Source organism: Meles meles, chromosome 9 (assembly GCF_922984935.1).
Source record: "Meles meles chromosome 9, mMelMel3.1 paternal haplotype, whole genome shotgun sequence".
Taxonomy (NCBI): domain Eukaryota; kingdom Metazoa; phylum Chordata; class Mammalia; order Carnivora; family Mustelidae; genus Meles; species Meles meles.
The window spans coordinates 88,223,912-88,246,874 of NC_060074.1; the positions used below are offsets into that span (position 1 = coordinate 88,223,912).

At 36.6% G+C, this 22,963-nt stretch overlaps 1 protein-coding gene across 1 annotated transcript in view; it reads right to left on the reverse strand.

The window, feature by feature from the left end:
• The window catches only part of ARHGAP15 (Rho GTPase activating protein 15), a 610,173-nt gene that overhangs the window by 241,653 nt on the left and 345,557 nt on the right, over nt 1-22,963 (reverse strand). The window contains exon 9 of the mRNA XM_046018034.1: nt 14,130-14,252. Within this exon, the coding sequence (XP_045873990.1) occupies nt 14,130-14,252 (123 nt within the window). The remainder of the gene's footprint in view (nt 1-14,129; nt 14,253-22,963) is intronic.

The following is a 22,963-nucleotide window of genomic DNA, read 5'->3' on the forward strand; positions in this document are numbered from 1 at the left end:
GGGTTTGTAGATTTGGAAGCTCTTGGACAGCACCAAGGAGGGGAGGAAGTCATGTCTCAGAAGATACTGGCTGCATGGTTGTGGTGAGATGCCTGCCTTGGGCAGTTTGTAGGTAATAAGGTATCAAATGCAGTACTTTCCAGGTGCTCCCAGAAATAGCCAGGGAGACTTTAGAGAAGGGTAAAGTCCGAGTTGCTGTGGCTCTACAACTGGGAGTCACAACTTAGGATATTTGTGCCTTAATATCTGTTATTTCATTCATATCCACGGGCTGTTGGAGCATGGCCCACTGTGGCTAAATAGAAAATAAGTAAAATTAGATAAAAAGCACTAAGACGTCTTTTCATTGGTTTTCCAAAGTAGGGACAAGTTTGCAAGGTATGGAAGTGCTTCTTTTTTTTATATAGAGTATTTGTAAGCAGTGCTAAAGTGTCTAACTTGTAAGAAAGGAATCTCATCTTACACATCTGGGTCCGGTATGCAGCCCATTGTTTTCTGCACGGGAGGTCCCAAGTAAATGTTTGTCAAATGAGTAAAAATGAATAATGAGCACTAAATGCATAATAAAATCGCCTATAAAATCAAGTACAAACTTCTGAGCCTGGCACTGCTCAAAATACCTGCCACAGACACTTCTCATCCAACCCTTTACCTTGCAGACAAAGCATGGTTTCCATACTTTCCTATGATTGCACACCTTGAACGTCTCAACCAGCTCTCCACATGTCCAAAGGCTCAGAGTCAAGACTCAGTTTAAAGACCACAGAATAAAGGAAACATGAATCCTTCTCACACTTTCCCCTCTTGTAATTTCCCCAAATCCATGACCTCAATGTCCCTAAAGCATTTGACATTTGATATATTATGTTGTATTTGTTGTAATTTTATCTCCCTTACTCGTTTCATAGGCAGCTCTGCTTTATGCATTTTTGTATCCTCTTAGAACATAATGATTTAAAGAATATATATGAGTAGGTGATAGAAATAACAATCAAAGCATAACAAAAGTAAGCATAGTTGTCCTTCATCCTTATTACTGGAGAGTGCACGTCAAGCTATAAGCACAATGTGAGGCAGACAGAGTCCTCAAAATGTTGGCTTTACTAATGCAATGCCACAAAAATTTCACCCTAATTGATCTGTTTTGCAAATTTCAGAATACCTACTCTGCATTCAGGAGAAATGCTTGCAATATGCCATGCCATAGAGAGAGTAGAATTTGGAGTAGAGTATAAGAACTAAGAGTTATTATTTGCCATGCTAATCGCTCTTCGTGTAGTATCAACAATCATAAGAGGCATTATCTGGAAAGTGTTAGGACAGAAAATTTCATTACCTTGTCCAAACCCTCAAAGCAAGTAAGTAGCAGAGCCAAGACTAGACTTCAGATCTACTTCAAAATCCAGTGATCTTTATGGCTTAATGACTGCAATACATTGTTTTCCCGAGTAAAATAGAATGCATACAGCTCTTTCAAATAGCAAGGGAGAGCTTGTCACCACCACCTTATCACTTCACACCATATGTATCCAGATCCAACAAAGAAAATGGTCTTTCATATATTTCAATATTGCAAGCATTCTTTATGTATTTAAACATACATAAAACTAGGTACAGTTTTCTGTTCAGGTATCTCTTTTTCCCAAGAAAGAGCGGCATTTCTTGTTAGCTATTCTAGGAGTCTAGGATTCTAGGCTGGTGATAATGGGGGCAACAGGCTGGGAACCTTCTGTAGCAGAGGTTGCTTAGACCACTTCTAGTCTCCAGATGGTGTGCCAAATCGATTAGCACAGACTCCTTCTAGCAGATCTCAGATGAGTGTCTATGATCCAGCTTGGTATGTGAAACTGAAACACCACACACATATCCATGCCAGCCTCTCAGACTCTTGACTGAGAGAATTGCATCTGGGAGACAGAAGTTTCCTTTGGGCTTTTGGTAGTGTTCGTACTATAATAACTAATTGTAGAAACAGATGGCTTTGGGTTATCACAGGAAAGTGCTTTCCACTAAAACTTTACTCAGAAGTATTTAATATCATCTCCAAAATTCCTCAAATGCAATGAGTGTCCCATGTCCCCAAATTTCTTTAGATGGGCTGTTTATTCCTCACCTTCTGGTACTGGACCAAGATCCAGTACCTGTTTTCCCCACTACCCATCTCCTGCCAACAGTCCCTTCTAAGGCCACGACTCCCTGGCCAGGGCTTCTGCTTCCCATTCTGTCTTAGAGAATGAGACAGCCATGTCTACTACCAACACAGTGCCTAGTATGGGGCACTGCACCATCACACTTGGAATACTTCTCTTCCTATACTGTGCAGCCACCATGGGAATGCTTTCTCCATATTACCATGGCATCTTGAGTTGGGCATAACTTCACACACAGATGTGACTGTCTCTCCTTGTGTGTGATCAGCATTGTATTTCTAACCATTGTTACTTTTCTTCAAGATTATTCATTCATACTATAAATATGTGATCTTTCTGGTTAAAGGGCATGCACACAAGTATGTTCATGAATAAAGGGAACTTATGCTAGAGAATTTGAGATCTGACATCATTGGGAATTCTGTTTTTGATGAAGAGAGGGCCTAACCTTGTTGTTTTTTTCACCCTAAAATGTTTGACTTCTGCAACTGGTAATTATGTAAACATATTTATAGCCCAAACAGGCTCTTATTTCCTCTTTTGACATAATAATTGTTTCTAAAAACGTTAAGTGAGGCCCTGTCAAATTTTTTACATAATATTGAACGTTCTCCTATGCTAATTAATTTTTTTTAATGGAAAAATTGTCACATGCTTGAGGTCCCTGTGCATTTGAAATGTGGAATGACAAAAGATGTAAACACAGTATTCTACTGTTCAGGAAATGAATGTATGAGATGGTGCAAATAATGATGGAGTCTGGGGAAGTGATGGCTTTTCTGAAATTTAGATTATCTGGAAAATCAAGATATTAAGATATCCTTAAGATATTCTTTTCAGCCCATCTGCTTTCTTATTTCTCAGCCTCTAGTTGCATGATAGATTCCTTCATTGTGAGGTTAACCGAGGCCAGTCCTCTTCCCCCTCCATCCTTTCTTTTCCTGCTATGAGTTTGAATTCCAAGTTCAAAGGGACAAGTTAGGAGTGATATATTCAAGTTAATGACCTTCACATGTGTTTAACTTGGATGACATCCTCTCTAAAATCTCCCTCCTGTCTTATATGGGTAGATAAGAAAATCATTAAAAAATTGGAGCTCAACAACTGTTGAAAGAGAATGAAATTTCTCTCTTCTGCTCTTACGTTTCTGAGGGAATTCGATCTTATGAAAATGTCAATCCTTGGAGCAGCCTTTTAGCCAGCTATCCATGCAAGTTACCCATCACAGCACAAAGCATAATTCAATGGCCATATGCATCTCAGAAAGACATCAAATTGGGTAATTTTAAGATTTAGTCCAGGTCCACAGGTTATAATCTGGGGTGAAATTTGAGCAATAAATATATAACACACTTTCCTATAAATATTGACCAAATATATATGACTTATTTAGTTTTACAATCAGAGCATCCTTTATATTTTGATTGTCTTACATGTCTGAACATACACATTGCTGGTATTATTGTCAAGTAAATCTCCAATTCCACAAATTGTCATTAGCACTAGGTGTTAGTTACATGTCTGCCATATGCTAGCTAGACAGAATGTTCAATTTTTTAAAAATAAATATATGAAATAGGTACCCAATATGTGGCTTTATTTTTCTTCAACAAACCCTAATTTAACCTTTTTGATTTGGATTGATGTTTTCTATCAAATATAAAAATCACTTCTAATATTTATAATGGAATATCAAAGGTAAAATGCTAGAGATCATTGAAAATGGGATGGAGTTAGGTCCTAGTGTTAAGTAGGAAGGACACTGAACTCTTGGAAAAAATACAAGTTGGAGAAGGGATGTATAAACAGATATTTCTTTCTTATAAACTTCTTTAAGTTTCTCTGAATTCTTTTCTTTGTTGGGCTTTTTCCCTAAGCTACTCTTAAACTGTGAAAGTGCGTTTTCATAAAACCTCTTTATATAAGTGTTGCTGATTTGAGGAGGGCAGAAAACTTTCCTCATTTCTCTTTTGTGTTCTTTTTTTCTGGTGTGAGAAGAAAGTGTTCAGATCATCTTTTTAAATAATGAAAACAATAATAACTGTTCCTGGGAGAATAAGAAAGCAAAGCAGAGGCTTTGTTTGACTTATCTGTGATAAGGCACTTTGGAGCTCCGGTTTGTGTGAGTTGAAGAAAGAGATGTACACAACACTCCAACCCTTCTATTATGACAGTTTATGCTTCCCATACAGCTTATTTAACTCTGATGCCTGGGAAATAGACACAATTACCACCTTATGGAATGCTACTTAACTTTAAATGTTCCCTCCAGAATAGAAACCCACGTCACCAAAATTTGTCTGTTTCTCAGGAATTATTCCTTCGGAAGGCTTCTGTATACGCCTGTGCATTTTAAAAATTTAACCCAAGGTTGCTTAGAAATAACTATGATATAAAAAGAAAGAAAAAATTCCCACACTAAGGGAGTTTGTTCACAAGAGTTCCTATGAAAGAGCTGTGTCCTATGCCCATGTACACGATAATCATTCACTCTTTCAGCTGTTATCAATTTAAAACCAATGAAACTCCCACACTGAGTCCATTTGAGCAGTCAATTTTAATATCTCAAGGCATCTGTAGTTATTCTGAATTGGCTGCAAAAGCAGAACTAACAAGTTAAGCTCTAACCATAAGTCGACATCAGGCTGGTAAACCATACATCAAACACAGACAGTTAGTCAATACTCCAGTATGAAAAACCAACTAGCATTTTAAAGAAGAGCAACATATTCATAATATGTTTGGCAGTCTGGTTTGCATTGCTTCCTTGATGGCTGTGCATTTAACTTTCCAGTCAACAGGGAGCTCCCCACACTGGCAAAGCAACATGTTTGAGGGCAAACCAGTCAGTCTTCTGATTTGTGGGTAATATTTCTAAATGAGAAAAAAAAAGGGATGGAAGAATGTGCCTTTTGTGAATAAGAATCTAGAGCGTGTCTTAATAGTTGCTTTTTATAAGAAAACTGTTTCAACCATATGTTCTGGATCTTTGCACACAGTCCCTACTTCAAATATTATGTCATTGTCAGGCCATGTGTCTCAATTTTGTGTTTGGAAAATATGGTTGCTTGAAATACCTCTTTCTGTCCCAGGAGTGACTCCATGACAGGGCTGTTGCCTCCCATAGAGAGAAGAAGACAATGAAGAAGGAGGAGTATTCAAACATGATCAAGGCAGTCATCGCTTCAATCAAATCATTTCCAAATTTCTGGGGCTGGGGGCCTTGAGTGGGGGGAGTGAAGGGTGTTTACGACATATAGCTGCCTATTCCCAGAACTCTTTTTATGTACTTTTATTTTATCTTCAAAAAGAAAGGGCATATTAAAGGGAAATATCTAAGGAGGAACAATGCTACATAAAGCTTATGTTTTCAGATCTGTTGCCCCAGAAAATGCTTTGATAAAACACACTTACAGCAATACAGTCAATTTCAAAGAAAAGTTGGGAGATGTATCTCTCCATAGTTCAATTTGACTAACACTGACAGACCACCAATTACGATTATCCAAATTCAGATATGGTCTCTTGTCTTCTTCCCACAAAGGAAAATAGAAAATGCTGGAATAGCACTTCTGCAGCACCGAGTTACTTTCCTGATGACTAAACTTTACAGGGAGAACAGTTACGCTCTGTTGTTGCTAATCAGGTAGGGTAACAACTCAAAAGGGATCGTTTCATATGGAACAAAATTTGCCACCACCACCCCAATAACGTGACACAGTTCTTTTTTTCTTCTTTCTCTTGGGAATTTGTGGACTCTTGTTGATTTATAATAGACTTGAATTTGAGGGGAAAGATTTGCAGGCCGAACTGTCAGTGATACTGAAGGAAATAAAAGAGCAGTATCTTAATCTTAGGATATGTCAAAATGAATTGTTGATATTAATATTTCCTGGGCATGTAACAGTTCACACATCTGCTGAATATGGACCCTGATGAGGAGATACTGATTGTGAGAGATCTGATAGATTCTATCCTTAGAGATTCATTCATTCAATGAGCTTATAGTGTGGACTCAAATCCCAATAGTACCGTGAGTGAGAAAGGACTGGGACCTCTTTTCTCAAGCACCGCGGAAAATTCAATTCATCCCACTGCCCGTGAAGCATTTATTCATACATTTGTTCAAAGTATCAGTGTTTAGGTCACGATGAAATTCTGTTTTCCTCTCCCTCAATTATCTACCTCAACACAAAATGAAATCACCAGCTAGTACTTTGTGTGAGCAGGAGAATTATAAAAACTACAAAGGAGAAAGTGAATAATCAGCACTGGCTTTGGATATAGTTTGTAGGGCCTATGGAGGCCCTGCAAAGCTAACAGAAGCTAAGCTGAAGAAACTTCCACTGCCTGTGAAGCCGGGTTTAAGGAGTCATGAGGGAACTCTGGGGTATGAGAGCACCTGCTGGAGAACAGCAGGATATCAATAATAAATGCTAACCTTTAAAAAGGGGGATTCTTGTGAACACTGATGCCCCACATCTCTTTCTTCTCTCAGGTGGTTTCTTGGAGGGAAGACTTAAGATTTAAGATGGAGGGAGGACTGAAATGGTCACAGACCCCCTCTCCAGAGGGCAGCAGCCTCCTGACATGAGAAGGAAATAACACATTAGCTTGACTTTTGGCCATCTGCAATGACTTGAGGATATGCTTCCAAAAACGTATAAACTTTGGCTGGTGCAATGTCAGGGATGGAAGGGAGAGATTTTGTATCTTTTTTAATAATCTGTATACACACACACACACACACACACACACACACACACACACACACACACTCTTTGAGTTAAAACACAGAGTATGCCCCAAACATGGTATAGATTCCATGGTATAGATCCCCTTTCTTATGAAAGAAAAGCCATCTGTATTTACTGGTTCCTTGTTGGTCCTCATGCTCTATTTCTTTTTATTTTATGGAAATGTGTCAGTCCTCAAAATGGAAGGCTTAAAGACAATATTTCAAACTGGCACCAGGATTAGACCAACCTTACAAAGTATGCCAAAACTCTGGGCAATCTTTTAAGGATAGATAGTCCATGGAAAAAATGAAACCAGTATCTACTGCCATAGCAAGAATTAATATGGGTTTTAGAGACCACTGGCTAAAAACAAAATGCCAAAATGCTGGTTTTGAATCAGTTGGGTCATATTCATTTTATATTCCCAGCACTTAGCATGGCTATTATTAGGCATCCAGTCAGTTTTAGAGCTGAAGCCTGATACTATCTGGCATTTTCTCTTACTTAAAAAAATGGGAAAGATTTTGAGGGCTTGACTCAAAGGGAAAGAAATGTAATTTAAAGAAAGGATAAAGGAGAATCATTATTATTATTATCATTGGCATTATTATGACACAAATACCCAAAATATAGTATATTATATCACGAAATTGTTGATAAAACCATTTTTTGGTTATATGTAAGTTTTTCAGTTATATGTAAGTCATCAACTCAAATATTATATTCTAACTAATGCCTATGTAAAAGGTCTTTCTCCATAAGAAAGGAAGTTCTTGAACCACAGACAAACTAACTTATTAGTCTGGCTCATTCTTTTTCCCCTTACCTAATTCACTCCCATTTCTGGACCTCATTTTTCTCTTGTTGCTCCAAAGTTATTCTGCTTTTAATATCTCATAAGACCTGGATCACTTCCTCCCTGACTAACGGGCTTTTAAAAGACATGGGCTTAACCTGCTACCCAGGTGCACTTTTTTCTCAACATTTGCCATCTCTCATGGTGACCTGCATTTTATTATTGAACAAAAGATAGCTATGTGGTACTCTATTACCAACACATTTGCTCCCAAGAGCCTTTAAATAACAGAAACTGCCCGGGAACTGTAAATGCAAAGGAACCAGGAAGATTGTAGGCCAAGATAAAGAAGCTTAAGGTTGGCTATTAATTTTGGTTAATATTAAATCATGACATAGCTCACACGTAAGGATCACAGTTCAATTATGAACCGTAAAGAAGTTTAAAGAAAAGAAAATTTACAAGATATTTTTAAGCACATTAGTGCATATTGTGGAAGTTGTGGGAATATTTCAGGCCCAAGCAATGATAGACCCATGCCCCAGTATATAAATTCAAATACAATTATCCTCAGACTAACACTGATAAAGTGGCAAAATTGGAGCGTATCTCTACCCAAAGGCATATTGTAGTGTTGCTCATAAATGTTCTGCTTAAATTAACAATGTGGCAGGTAGCTTACTCTGTCACACATTGGTTCTGACAAATCATTTTAAAAATAGTTTTCTCTGAACTCAATGATTTTGCCATTCATAAAGATGATTGTTGAAAGTTTAGGGTTGATAACTTGTATCTGCAATTTGAATGGCAAGTCTTTCTTTACTTCTCAATATAATTGACATACTTTATAAAAGTACTATAATTTCAAAGACATTATTTTCTCATGTGATGGAAACCTTAAACAATTAGTTGTGTCTGTGTGGGTAATTACTTAAATGTTCCGGCAATTAGATGACACTGTGTAAGTGGGTGTAGCTAGAAAAGAAAATTAGCTCATGCCCATTTATGTATAAGGAGTACCATGATGAAAATTACCAAAAAGATAAATATGAGCCAACCATAAATTATCTATGCACTTGCCTTGAAGTAAGCAAGTTACTACTGCCTTTCCTTGACACTTGCCAGGATTGATTTCCCAAATTTTAAAGGAATACTTGAGAAAATGTTTTCCCAGGGCCATCTTGATCATAATTTGCTCCATAAACCTAAGTTAAAAAGGAAAGAAGAGGGAAAAAAGGGAAGAAATGGAAGGTGAAAAGAAAAAAAGATGGAAGGAAGAAAACTGCTAAATAATTAAGATAAGCTGGGCACTGTGTAAAATTCTTCCATATTTCATCTTATTTAAATTTTACAATGTAAATTGTGTAGATGAAAAAGTCAGTGACTCAGTATTAAGTTATAGAGCTGGTAAAAGGCAGAATCCAGCTTTAAACCTAACTTAGTAAAATTCTAAAGCTGCTATACTTTCAGATAAACTCAATCAAAATCAAGGAGTCACAGACTAGAATACATAGACTGTTTCACTGAGAAGATTGACGTCCCTGATGACATAAAGGCCCAGATGCAAGGGAAAAATGAAAGTCTGGGGGGAAAATACATGTATGAGACAGTCACCGTAAGAAAATGGATCAAACTAAAAAATAGCTCGATTTAAGGAAATGATGAAGCATAAGCTTTAAAAAACAAGAATATTATAAAAAGAGAGAGAGAGAGAAACCTAGAAATAGATTCCTACCTATAGAGAACAAACTGATGGTTATCAGAGGAGTGGGGATGGGGGGGGTGGGTGAAATAGGCAACGGGGATTAAGGAGGGCACTTGTGATGAGGACAGGGTGATGTATGGAGGGGCTAAATTTCTATATTGTACACCTGAAACTAATATAACACTGCATGTTGACTAACTGGAATTAAAATAAAAACTTTAAAAAAATAAGAACATTATAATTATATATACATATATAATTATAATTTGTGTGGCCCATTAAGTCATAACATTGAGCCCATGGATATGTCAGTCCAAATCTGGCACATGACTTGGTCAGTGATTCCATAATATTTACATGATCAATATAAAAAAAATACGGTGCCTGTTTTTCTTCATGTTTAGATCCAAATGTGGGGGGGAAATGGGGGGCATGATTGTGATGGTGAAGCAGCATAAATATGCCAATGCAACTTTCAAATGTGAAAGAAAAGAGAGTCTTTTTCATCACGATCAAAGGGGATTTCTCTTTATAGATCACAGAGGTCATGATATTATAAGAACAGAGAATGAAGTCTGGTACTTGGAGCTGCAGTAAGCAACCTTATGTAATTTTAATTGTATGAATGCTGGTTTTTGGTTTTTAACTTTTAGGATCAATCTATAAGTGAGTCATAATTATAGAAATCTGTGAAATAATGAGTTTTTATAACGGGGAAGTTAAGAATTACAATAGCAAAGACAGAGGAGATGAGAGGGGAAAAGACACTAAACTTCCTGTCTTTCTTGTCTCATCAATGAAGACCCTAAGTTTTAGTTTTCCATGGTTACCAGAACAATAAGTACAGATTTAACTATATTGGATGTTCCAGAAAAAGCCACTGAAAAGAGCAAGATCTGGTCTACTTGACTGTGAGTATTTGGGGAGGAACAGGGCCAGGTGGATGAGGTCTGGTTTAACCGAGTCGAATTCATGTCTATTGTAAGAGAAATCTGAGATAACATCTAAGCTTGATAAGTCAAGACATTATGATTTTAAAGATATGGTATATATTGACAAAAACCAACTGACCTCTACCCCAAATAACAGTAACAGAAGTTATGCAGTCAACCACCAGAACTGCAAATAGAAATAGTGCCAAGTGGTGCCCCATAAGGAGCACCAACTGGGATGAGGCAGGAAAGCCCGCTTTTCATCATAAAACCTGCAGCCATACTCTTGAATCTTTAAAGAAGTTGTTTGCTTCATAATATAGTGATTACAAATTGAAGCATTAAAGCATTATTTTCAATTTCTACTAATACCACCATTATGGTTTTATCCACATAAAGGAAGATTAAAGAAACTACCGTCTAAACACAGTCCTCTCTAATTCTATCATTTGGACATAAGGAAATACTAGTTGCTCCAAAAACAAACAAACAAACAAACAAACAATTATTATCCTTTTTAGAAATTGCATTGCCCAGTGTTTTCTATTCTTGGATGTTAATGCAGCTATTCGAAATATTATATAAGGTAGTTTGGCGACACTTTATAAAGAGTTATTACTTCAGTTTCAAAACCAAGCAGAAAATATGTTCAAACACACTTACCACCCTAAAATGTACCTTCTTGCCTATCATTTACATATTCAACTGATTCGAGTTTTATTTCTGATGAGATGCTCAATGCAATAAGCACACATTTAAAAGGTACTTGCCACTCCCTTGGCAAATGTGAAAGCACTTGGAGAAATGGAAGGCTTTTCAGAAGCCACCACTGCTGTGGTGCAATGAAGGCTACACCCACCCAAGCTATTAAGATTTCTTTCCATTGAGGGATCATCCATAATTATTGGCTTGCCCTTTTTTGACATTATAATGTACCCTTCTCATTAGTCATATTTAAGAAAGTAGAAAATGCAGCCCCATCAAGGGACTGTTTCCAGATCTAGATCCCGCCCAATGAAATCACATATTGGCCAGGTCTCCATGAATGTGAAACATAGATAATAGAAGGAAGAGTTTGTGTCTGAGTTCAGACTGTGTGATATCAGGACAACTCTCTTTTCACATAAAGTGCTTTGTGGATATTGTTCTGCGGGCATTATGAAGTCAAGAAGGCACAACCCTTCCTGCTCCGTTGTGGCTGCTTGATACAGGCTGGCTGAATTCAAAGCTCAGGCCTCTCAATCTGTCGGTAACATTACATCAAGAAGTAAGAAACCCTTTGAAAGGGGGGGGACAGCCCTGCAGAGTCCCTCCCAGGTGTCAGGAAGCACACTTTTAAGACCCAAACTGTCACCATAGCTTTCTGAAACCTTGTTGTGAAGGACTTCATTCCAGATCTAACAGATAAGACAGCTGAAAGAATTTGATACATATTCTCATGAGCAGGTACAGTGAGGACAATTTAAAGGCCATTATGTCTCTTTCTGAGTAAGTCTTCTTGAAAGAACGAAGGCATTTTACTTGGAGAGACCATTTAAACATTAATCACTCATTGACTTTTTATAATTTTTTATAACCGATCAAAAACACTGATTTCATTGCTTTTCCTAAGTCTTTGTCTTAAATACGCTATGACAAAAAGACTTAAAGTACTAAATTTGACTGGGCCTGTATTTTTAAAAATTGGTTTAATGCTTTTTACTCAGTGAAGAGAAAAAAATGTCAGTAAACGCTTTTAAAAAATTCGCAGTTAAAACTGAAACAAGCTCAAGAAGTGATTATATTTGCATAACTTGATCTGTATTTGGAAGAAAATTCCACTGAAGACAACAATGGAAGCTTATCAAATCAGAATTTCACATAGATTTTCCATAGCCCTTCTAATGAATACTGACTCATTGGTCAGCTATGGTGGAAATTTAATGGAGCTCTAAGATAGGAAATGTACACATCAGAGTGTGTTCAGTGGTTCCATGACGTCAGTATGAAAACTGAATGTGGCCTCCAGTCCCTCTCAGACCTGTGCTGGAGCACTGCTGTGGTGAATTCTTCTGCATTTTGACTGGACCCAGACCCTGCTACTGAATTCAAACCCTTTTCATTTTGCTACATTCATGAAAAATGTGGACTTTAAGTCAACTTGCGATTGTTTGGGCTACTAATTTGGTTTTCCGTTTTTGCTTTTTTTTCCGAAGTGGCAGATAGCTTGCAACAGAATCCTCTCAAAGGAAATGATAACCGATGGGGTGCGTTCTCAGACAGAACCGAAGATACTGGTATCTTATTACATGAAGTTGGATCTCTAGAGGATCCAAGACTGTCGGTGACCCTGAAAAGGACATCTTTGGAGTAAAAGTCTGATTCAAAGCTGGTTGCTTGTTTTACCCCCAAATACTTCCATTCTAAGAATTTTCCACCCTATTAGTGATATGTACGTTCATGTTTCATAAAATTTCTCCTTCCACAGTTGGTTCAAAATGCCAGATGATTCTTGTGATAAGTTCCCCTGTTTAAAAATGGACTGAAATGGATAGGAGAGACAGTTATTATAACCTATCTAAATAATTCTCATGCTACATATTGCTGAAAATATTAAGATCTGTTTTGCCCCGTTCCTGAGACATAATCGATTAATGAATCACCTTTTGACTCCCATAAGGATCAATCTTTCAATTTTGTTCTCAGAATTTATTTTAGAAGGGCATTCTAGCCCATTTTCAAATATCTTCTTCTATTCAATTATCAAATTTATTCTTGTATTCCATTTTCAAAATATACCCATCAGTTAGAAAATAATGGACTTGATGCCTATGGTTTCTTGTTAGGAAAATAATACATTTTACCTTTATAATTTTTAAGTGATTTCCAGTTATAGAAATCTACTTTATTGCTGGTTCTATGTATTCATTCATTCTTTCTCATCTCCTTGGCACATAAGAGTAACAACAGTAGCTAATAATAATAGCATTAAGAGCAGAGAACATTTATTGAATACGTATGTTCCAGAACTCTATTAAATGCTTTACATGGATTAACTCGTGTATTTCTTTCAATGGCCCTCTCAGTGGTGGGTATAAGTATCCCCATTTAGCAGATGAGATATCTGATCTTCAGAGAGATCATAACTTGCTCAATGTCAATGTGAGTGATTGGTAGCACCAAGGTCTGAGTTCTGATTAGGCTAGTGTTATAGTCTATGTTTTTCTATTGTGGTGGCTAGGGTAGTCTAGAATATTTTGTTCTTTACATCAGATACATTTGCAAAATACCTACTTATTTCCATTTAGATTGAGATTTTAGTTCCCCAGCTCCCAAATCCATACATTTTCATGACTAAAGGTTGTCTTAGACCTTCTTCTTAGCACTCACTTCAGACTGTGAGTAGGGTGTTCAGGTAACTTTTTATCCAAATCAGGACACATCTGAGAGTGAAAAGGGCTGCTGTTATTAAGCATGCTGGGACAATAGATGTGCACCTGGATTGTCCAGGCACATGGTAACATGCGTTCATTCTAATGGGCCACTAGGATACCTTCCTCTGCCTCTTGGTGCAGAGCCCAGCTCCACTGAGAGCAAAACTGAGGTATTGTTTTCAATGACACTGTGCTGCAACCTTTACTTCTCAAGATTAGTTTTCCAGACAACAGTTTTGTTTTGTTTTGTTTTTCCTTTGCTGTGGAGCAGAACATTCAATAAACAATCTAAAAAGAATAAAATATCCTAATATTTCTTTAGAGCTGAATAGCTATGGACACAGAGGCATATTCATTTATCACTGTTACAGTAAAAGTATAAAATGTCCTATACCTTTAATAAGTCCCTTTTCTTGCAGAGTTTTCAGCGAAGGTCTTCGGGTGATAAACTTCTTTAATCTGCTTTTAACTCGGTTTTTGTCGCTTGTATCAGAAGCACTATGATGCAGTCTGAACACTGGAGATTAAAAAAAAAAAGCTTTTGGTAAATTTCTCCTTTATTATTATTACTTTATTCAAATATGAATAGAAAACAGTAGTTATGGAACTACCGGAATTAACAGCTCAATTCTGGTTAGACACAGTATATGAGTAAAAATTTGCCTGTATGAAGTTATTAGCTCTCTTGCCACATGAATGTGCAATGAGAATGTAGTTAGTTCCATCCATTCACAATTTATTTTCACTTTCATTTGCTCACATTTAACATGATAACCTTTATCTGCGTAATTCCACCTATCTGCGTCTAAATACAGAATAAGGGCCAAAGAAAATTCATCAAAATTAAAGGAAAAAACTCTTAGAATTGTTCATTTCAGTTAATTATGATTCTATACAGCCTGTAGGTAATTCAGGCATTTTCTTTTCTTTTCTTTTCTTTTTTTTTTTAAGATTTTATTTATTTGATAGAGAGAAATCACAAGAGAGGCAGGCAGAGAGAGAGGAAGGGAAGCAGGCTCTCCGCTGAGCAGAGAGCCCGATGCAGAACTCGATCCCAGGACCCCGAGGTCATGACCTGAGCCGAAGGCAGCGGCTTAACCCACTGAGCCACCCAGGCGCCCTCTTTTCTTTTTTTTAAGGTTTTATTTATTTATTTGACAGAGAAAGGTCACAAGTAGGCAGAGAGGCAGGCGGGGGGGGGGGGGGGCAGGCTCCCTGCTGAGCAGACAAGGCTGATGTGGACTCGATCTCAGGACCCTGGGATCAGGACCTGAGCTGAAGGCAGAGGCTTTAACCCACTGAGCCACCCAGGCGCCCCAATTCAGGCATTTTCAAACATCCTACAAGCCCAAATAATTTTGTCAATCTTCTTATTTATGTTAACTCAAGGTGATTTCTTTTTCTGAAGTTGATATTTCTTATTTTTTTTTTTAATTGATGTGAAATCACCACCAGTTCTAGGTAAAATTCTGAAACAAAATTGCCTCAGACTTTTTCCATGTCTTCTTTGGTCCCCCACTCTCAGCTTTCTATCCTAAGCTTTATCTTCAAAGTTAGGTGTATGTCAAATTCATATATTAGCTGAATGTTTACTGATCATCAGGCTCCATGCTAAAGACTGTGAATTTCAGGATGAACATAACACTTAAGGTCTGGACCTTTATAAGTATAGAGTCTAAATACACTCAAAGTATCTTATTATTCATGACTGATAAGAATTCATTGTCTCTTTAAGAGAATAGATCTTGACTGGGCCCTTCCCTGTCTTAATGCAATTGTTGACATAATGGGAGGTTTGGGGCACTTTCTTAGGTTCTTAGAGGCTCTTTTCCTCTCAAATCATATTTTAGAATGAATCAATCATTCAGTTGGGTTAATAATAGTGCATGTAAATTTTATTGAGACCCTACTACATGCTTGATACTTTCCAAAGCATTTAATATGATTTAACTCATTTCTACTGCAGTGTAAGCTCCATGTGGGCAGGGATTTTTGTAAACTTTTGAGAGTACCAAGACCTAACCACTAGACCACCAGGGATTTGTAAACTTTTGTAAACGTTCACTAATGTGTCTCCAATACCTTAAACATTGTTTAGCATGCAAATGTAAATGTTCACTCAATATTTGTTGAATCAATTCTCACAGTGATACTTTAAAGTATGTAAAACAATTCTACCCATTTTAGAGATGAAGAAGCTGAGACAAAGAGTTTAAGTAACTTGTCCATGGTCAAGTTTGAATATGGGAACAGTCTAAAAAGATTTTTATCTGGTATTCTAATTTACTGGAGGATTGGTGAAAGAATGAAAAGAGAAAAAAATAATATCAGAAGTTCAGTTACTCATTTAAAGTAGAATGGTTTTAATCAACTGTTTTTTAAAAAGAGCTATGGGGTATGAAACATTTGCTACGTTATCATTGTATGATAGATAGACATGAGCCATCCTAACCACTCCTGAGGATCTCAGAAGAAAAAAAAGAGAAAGACAGGAGAGAGGTGCAACTGGAAGAAAATAAATTGCCTGAATTAGAGGACTTGAAGTCAAATGTTCCTTGTGGGGTCTCCAAGGAACCCACAGAAATGCTTATAGGAGAACGTTTGCTATAAAAGTCTACCTGGCCCAGATTGTGAGAAACCTTCTTCTGTCCCTAGCTCTGACCACAAAGTAATTGCAAACATGTTAGCAAGATGGGGATTTGGGGTAAAGTGAAAAGCAATGGACAGAAGAGGAAAACATCTTGCCTTCCTCCCAGCTAGGTGAAGAGTGGTTTTAATTTAATTTAATTTATTTATTTGAGAGAGAAAGAGACAGAGACAGTGAGAGAGAGCATGAGTGGGAAGGAGAGGATGAAGCAGGCTCCCCGCTAAGCAGAAGCTCAATGTTGGGCTCTAAACCACGATGCTGGGATCATGACCTGAGCTGAAGGCAGACACATTGTAACAGACTGAGCCACGTAGGCACCTTGGAGTTTGTATTAAATTAAGTTCAGAGTTTTGTTTATCACAAGGGATTAGACACTATTGAATACTGAATTGAGATAATACTTGCCAGTTAACTGGACCATAATATTTTCTATTACCTTAGAGTGGGGTTCTAAATCCTGGTACTATTGACATTTTAAGCCAGGCAATTCTTGTACAGGACAAGTAAGATGTTGAGAAGCCTTTCAGGCTTCTGCTCACAATAGGTCAGTAGGACCCCCTCCTCATTGTGACAATCAAAAATGTCTCTGGACATTGCCAAATGTCTTCTTGGGGGGTAGGGAGAAAGCTCCCTGTTGAAAATCACTGCCTTAAATTGAAGGGAAAAGTTACAGGCTCTATTTAAGTTCTCATTTACTGATTGTGGAAGGTCTACTCATACACTGAGAAAATGTAAAGAAAAGAAACTGTGAAAAGCAAAAAAAAAAAAAAAAAAGCAAAGAAAAGTATTATTTTAATAATATGTCTCTTTACAAATGGTGTATGTATAGGCATATATATATAGTGGGTGTATATAATATATAGTATATATCTTTATACTGCATTTATATATATAAAACACATATATCTGATCAATGATCTATCTGATATTTATCTGCTGTAATATATATATAGTATAAACAGTATAAAGTATATATAGTATGTGAGTATATATAGTATATAGTAAATAACATGCAAACAGTAGATATATTTACATGTTATGTTTATATATTATATATAACATATATATCTGATCGATCATCTACCTCTATATGTAACTGCTATCTATTTATTAAAGGAATTGGTTGTAAAAGTACAACCACTATAATGGGAGGAGGGTCAGTGGATCTGTCACTTGAAGAGGCTGAGAGCCACTGCTGTAGACCAGAGATTGCCGACTGTTACTCCTGGCATACCAGATGCCCTCCGCACTCAGGGTAATTGAGTAGAAACAACGCAGCCTGAGCCCCAGGGGAAGCTGTGGTTGGCTATGAGCTTTCCTACTCATTCACTCTGGAGGGCTGCGCAAATATGTTCCACGTGTATCTGAAGTTAAAATGAAGCAGCACTGGGGGCGCCTGGGTGGCTCAGTGGGTTAAAGCCTCTGCCTTCGGTTCAGGTCATGATCTCAGAGTCCTGGGATCGAGCCCTGCATGGGGCTCTCTGCTCTGTGGGGAGCCTGCTTCCCCCTCTCTCTCTGCCTGCCTCTCTGCCTACTTGTGATCTCTCTCTCTGTCAAATAAATAAATAAAATCTTAAAAAAAAAAAATGAAGCAACACTGCTCTAGACCTGTGCTGTCCAACATGGTAGCCACCAGGCACCTGCAGCCCTTGGGTACTTGAATGCAAGCTGTGCTATAGATTGAAATAATAATGTTTTGGATATTGTTGGTAAATAAATATATTATTAAAATTAATATATTATTAGAACATATTTCTTTTTGCTTTTTAAAATGTGGCTACCAGAAGGTTTTAAATGACCCATGTGGCTCACATTATATTTCTGGACAGTGATATTAGATGATGAAAAAATAAACATAAATTGACTACCTAGTATATCCATGGCAGTGCTGGATTCAATTGTTGTGGATAAAAATGCATATGGTCTGTGTAATTATAATACAGCATGGTGTGAAGTACAAGATTTAGGAATCTTAGAAAAGGAACTGACTTCCGGTCATTTTGGAAAAACAGCAAGTGCCACTAGAACCCATGCAAGCAACAAATGCTTCTATAAGACCATGAAGATCAGGCATTAACCGATTCAAAATTGTATGATTGAAAGAGTCGTTCTAAGCATCTTAATATATTGCACATATACTATGAATATGCTATCATATCCTATCAATTTTTTTCTGAGTCTAGTCACTACAGTGACCACTAGTCACATATCATCTGTTTCAAACGATAGCTCTATCAAAGCCCCATGGTCTGGGTTCCAGAATTGGAGGCTGAAGAAACAAACACTTCACATCCTTCAGAAAAAAAAAAATCTTTCTCAGGGCAATTTTGGTCTTAAGTCTCTTTTTGAAATAATATGACCCAATCAATCTAAATTTTCACAGATTACCAATAGTAATATTTTCTATTTCTAGTCTCACCTCAAAATCTTGTCACTTTCCATGACAGAATGCCAAGAAATACAGAATCAAAGGAGGCATTTTTTACTGCCTTTTTAGAACTAGTTAAAATGATGTGATTAGAAAGTACATAGAGTATAAATGCAAGATTATGAAAATGATTATACAGTGAGTTATATCTTTTGGAATCCCTTAGGTACTCTGGTGATAGTATTCTTAATTTTATATATATATATACACAAACATATAATATTTTTATATAATGTATAATTTTAAATATATAAAGTATAAAACTATTTAAAATATAAATATATATAATATGTAAACATAAAATGTATTTTTATATTTCATATTTTGTATGTTTTGTATATTATTATATATTTATATAATTTACTTATATAAATATATATTCCAACATATATGAATAAATGTATATTAAATTATAGAAACATATTTAATGGAAATATTTACATAATTATATAACTATATATTTATATTATATGTTTATATATTTTACATATTTACCTTTATAATGTTCTATATAAAATATCTATAAAACACTTACAAAATAGATACAAAATATTTTATATATAAAATATAAACCGTATACTGTTTTCAATACCACCATTTAGCTCTACATGTGAGACATGTAAGGTACGTTGCTTTTTCAAAGAACATGAACAAATATTTTTAAATGCTTTGTCTTCTTTCCTTCTCACAAACACTGAGAAAGTAGCGGGGTCTTGGGTGTGATCACACTGTTTTTAACACGGCCCAACTCTCCAAAGTTGCCTGTACTGATGACTTTCCTGGAGACAGACTGGAGTGTCCACTTCTATTTCCCGATGCTATAAATAATCATCCTCAGATGACAAGTCAAATTACAAGACTTTTACCATCATTCATTTCACTCATTTTGTTTTGAGAAGAGTAATGCAGAAGTTAAAGGCAATAGATGACTATAATATATAGCATACTTTTTATTAAGCAAGTAACTTGAAAGCGCTATAAATACGAACTAAAAATGTAAAAAGCACATGTTTATAAAGTAAAGTCCATCATGGGGTCCCTGTAAACAGCAGTAAAAGTCTTTGAATATTGTGGTTTACAAATTTGATTTTAACAGCCAAACTTATAAAACAGTTTACGCTTTTCTGTTGTCAAGGGAGAAAAACTTGCCAAATTGTTCATTTTAAGTAAATACAACATCACCAATTAAGGAAGGCAAAATTTAAACACATGCCTATGATAATCAGGACATAGTTTGCTTCTGATTTCACTACTGATTTTAACAGAACAGTGTTCCTTCCATTTTCCCACAGCACCCAAGTGACCCCACACATACTTTTAGAAACTTGTAATCACACAGTGCAAATAAAAGGACACTTTACTGGAAAATACACAGTGTGGTACAATAATCCATCATTTATGAAAAATAGAATTCAGCCTTTTCTTTTTCCTCAGAGATTCAACTACTTTTTGAGGGTGAAGTTTACTGTAATTTAAAGATTTATGTTAAGCCAATGAGCAGTTTTTTCCCATTCCCATTTAAACTTTTTATTCAAAAATGAAAAGAGATGAAAGCAATACAGGTTTAAATGCTAAAGCATTTAATCTGATTTACAGAGGAATCACTCTTAATCCTACATATTTTTATCTCCACAAAAAGTTAACGTGAATTGGATTAGCTTTCCAGGTATTCTAGAATTTACTTTCATTTCCTTTATGCTTTCCTCTCTTTTTCCCATTGATGGGTGATCTTTTCTTTTAAGCCCAAACAGAATATTTTTGAAGGCCTAAGAATTTTCAATAAAAATATACAATTTAAGTCTCAACACGCAGGCCAAAGGCATTAGCTTTGAGTACCATGCTTAACCCACTGAGAGATTTAATTGCTTTCATTAAAGTTGCTCACACCAAAGAATAGTTAGAATTGAGGGCTTTTTTGGGTTTGTTTTGTTTTGTTTTGAGTGCAGTAGACACACAATTTTACATTCGTTTCGGGTGTATAACATACTGATTCAACTTCTCTATATGTTATGCTATGCTCACCCCAAGGACTGAGGACTTTTCAAGATGATCTTCAATAAATAATGCGTATGAGAATAGGCACAACACAAGTTTTACACTCGACACAGCCATTGTGGCATTAAAACCGGCTCTAGGATGGGAAAACTTATGTAATGAGTGTCCTTTGTATATTTATTTTTCAACTTTAGTAATGGGAGGGGGAATGAACACACTTTGGATGATGAACATTCACTACCATTCTATTAAGGGATGAGAACCACAAAAGAAAACCCTCAAATTTTTCCAGAATCCAACAGTTTGGATAATATGATCCAGAATTGTGCATCTGCCAGAATTTTTCTTGCTGGGGACCTTGTTTTGAAATATCCCGTTTTCCTGCCAAACTGCTGTTTTCGCGGTATTCCCATGTTACACTTACATGCTGTTACTATTATTTTTTTTACATTTGGAAATTCTGGAGAGCAAACGTTTCAGAAATGTTGCTAAAGGAAATGCTATTACAAACAACTTTCGAGGCTACTTGTCGCTTTTTTGGTGAGGTTTTATATAGGGATCGACATTGGGTGTAGATAGAGAGTGGTGTTAGCCGCAGAGAGCTCCAGATACTGCGAGTCTAGGAGGAAGTTCAGGGCAAAGCTGGCAGCAGCTACAATCATCTTACCACACCGAAGTGTCCAGGGAGGGAGATCAAGAAAGAAATGACAAAATAAGGTTATATCAGGCTCTTAATCCCAACTGATTCCAAAACACTTCTCAAACTATCCCATGGATTACATAACAAAGTTCTGAATTTTCTCCACTCGTATTTTCCAGTTATGACCTTCTTGTACCAGAAATTGCCCTTGCTGTACCACTTTCTAAATCACAGAAACAAGAACGCTTTACCCAAAATTGACTGAAAAGAGAAATCAAGTTTTAAAAATCTCTTTTCGGCCTCCTGTCTGATTTCCTTACAGGGCACACAGGCTTGTGCTAATCCAGAAGGCTGTAATGTATACTGCTTTGCCCTCTCCAGCATGCGGTTGGGAGCTTGCAAAACTTTGCACGTAACTCCCTGTGTCAGAGTGGGCAGAGAGGGTGAGTTTGGGTTTAATATACTGTTGGTCATTTAATATCTCCTTCACATGCTCGATGTAAATAGAAGTCATAATTTCAACCCCCAACTTGTAGCCTGAGAAACTAAATTATTGAAACTTTAAGTGACTTACTTGAAACACAAATCACGATTAAATCTGGAAATAATTGGAAGAGGGAATGCAGAGCATTTTAACAGCAGTGCTTTGTTTTAACCACTTAATTCCCACATAGATTTTTTTTAAACATTATGGTGTTTCTTTTTTTTTTTTTTAAGGATCTTTTTTTTAAGATTGTATTTATTTATTTGACAGAGAGAGATCACAAGTAGGCAGAGAGGCAGGCAGAGAGAGTGAGAGGGAAGCAGGCTCCCCGCCGAGCAGAGAGCTCGATGCCGGACTCGATCCCAGGACCCTGAGATCATGACCTGAGCCGAAGGCAGTGGTTTAAACCTCTGAGCCACCCAGGTGCCCCCCCAAGTAGATATTGTAGGAATACAAAATAAACGATCAGTTTGAAACAGAAGGTAGGTGGATGCTATCTACTCAAGGATTCTTATTTATGTCATCTACCCATTTAAAGAGAAGTGAGAATTTATACAATGAAAAATGTTGACTTTTAGACTAAATGATCTAGTTGAAGTGGTCAAACGTAACTCTATTTTTTCATTTTCAGTGTCGATAAAGAGTTGACAGTTTATTGTCATGTCCCTGTCATTCAGCCATATGGAAATTCCATGACCGTTTTTCTCAGTAATAAATGTATCCGTGTGTTCTGCTTTTAAGGCATTCATCTATCTATGATATAAATCTTTGTTGTCTTTCATGGATAGGCCTAATATTTTTATTTTGCTGATAACACACCTGCAGTGTGTCTAGGTTGATAATGTATTCCTATAGTGTGAGTCAGGGCATTTTGTTTATACTCTTTATAGCATTTAGTATAGCTTTGAATTACATAACTTTCTTGATGATGACGATGATGCTAACTTCAATTCTCTAGTGCAAATATTGAGTAATATTACCACAGATGTAATTTGCCTTCAATTTTAAGTCTATCTGGTTTCTTTTTGTGAACA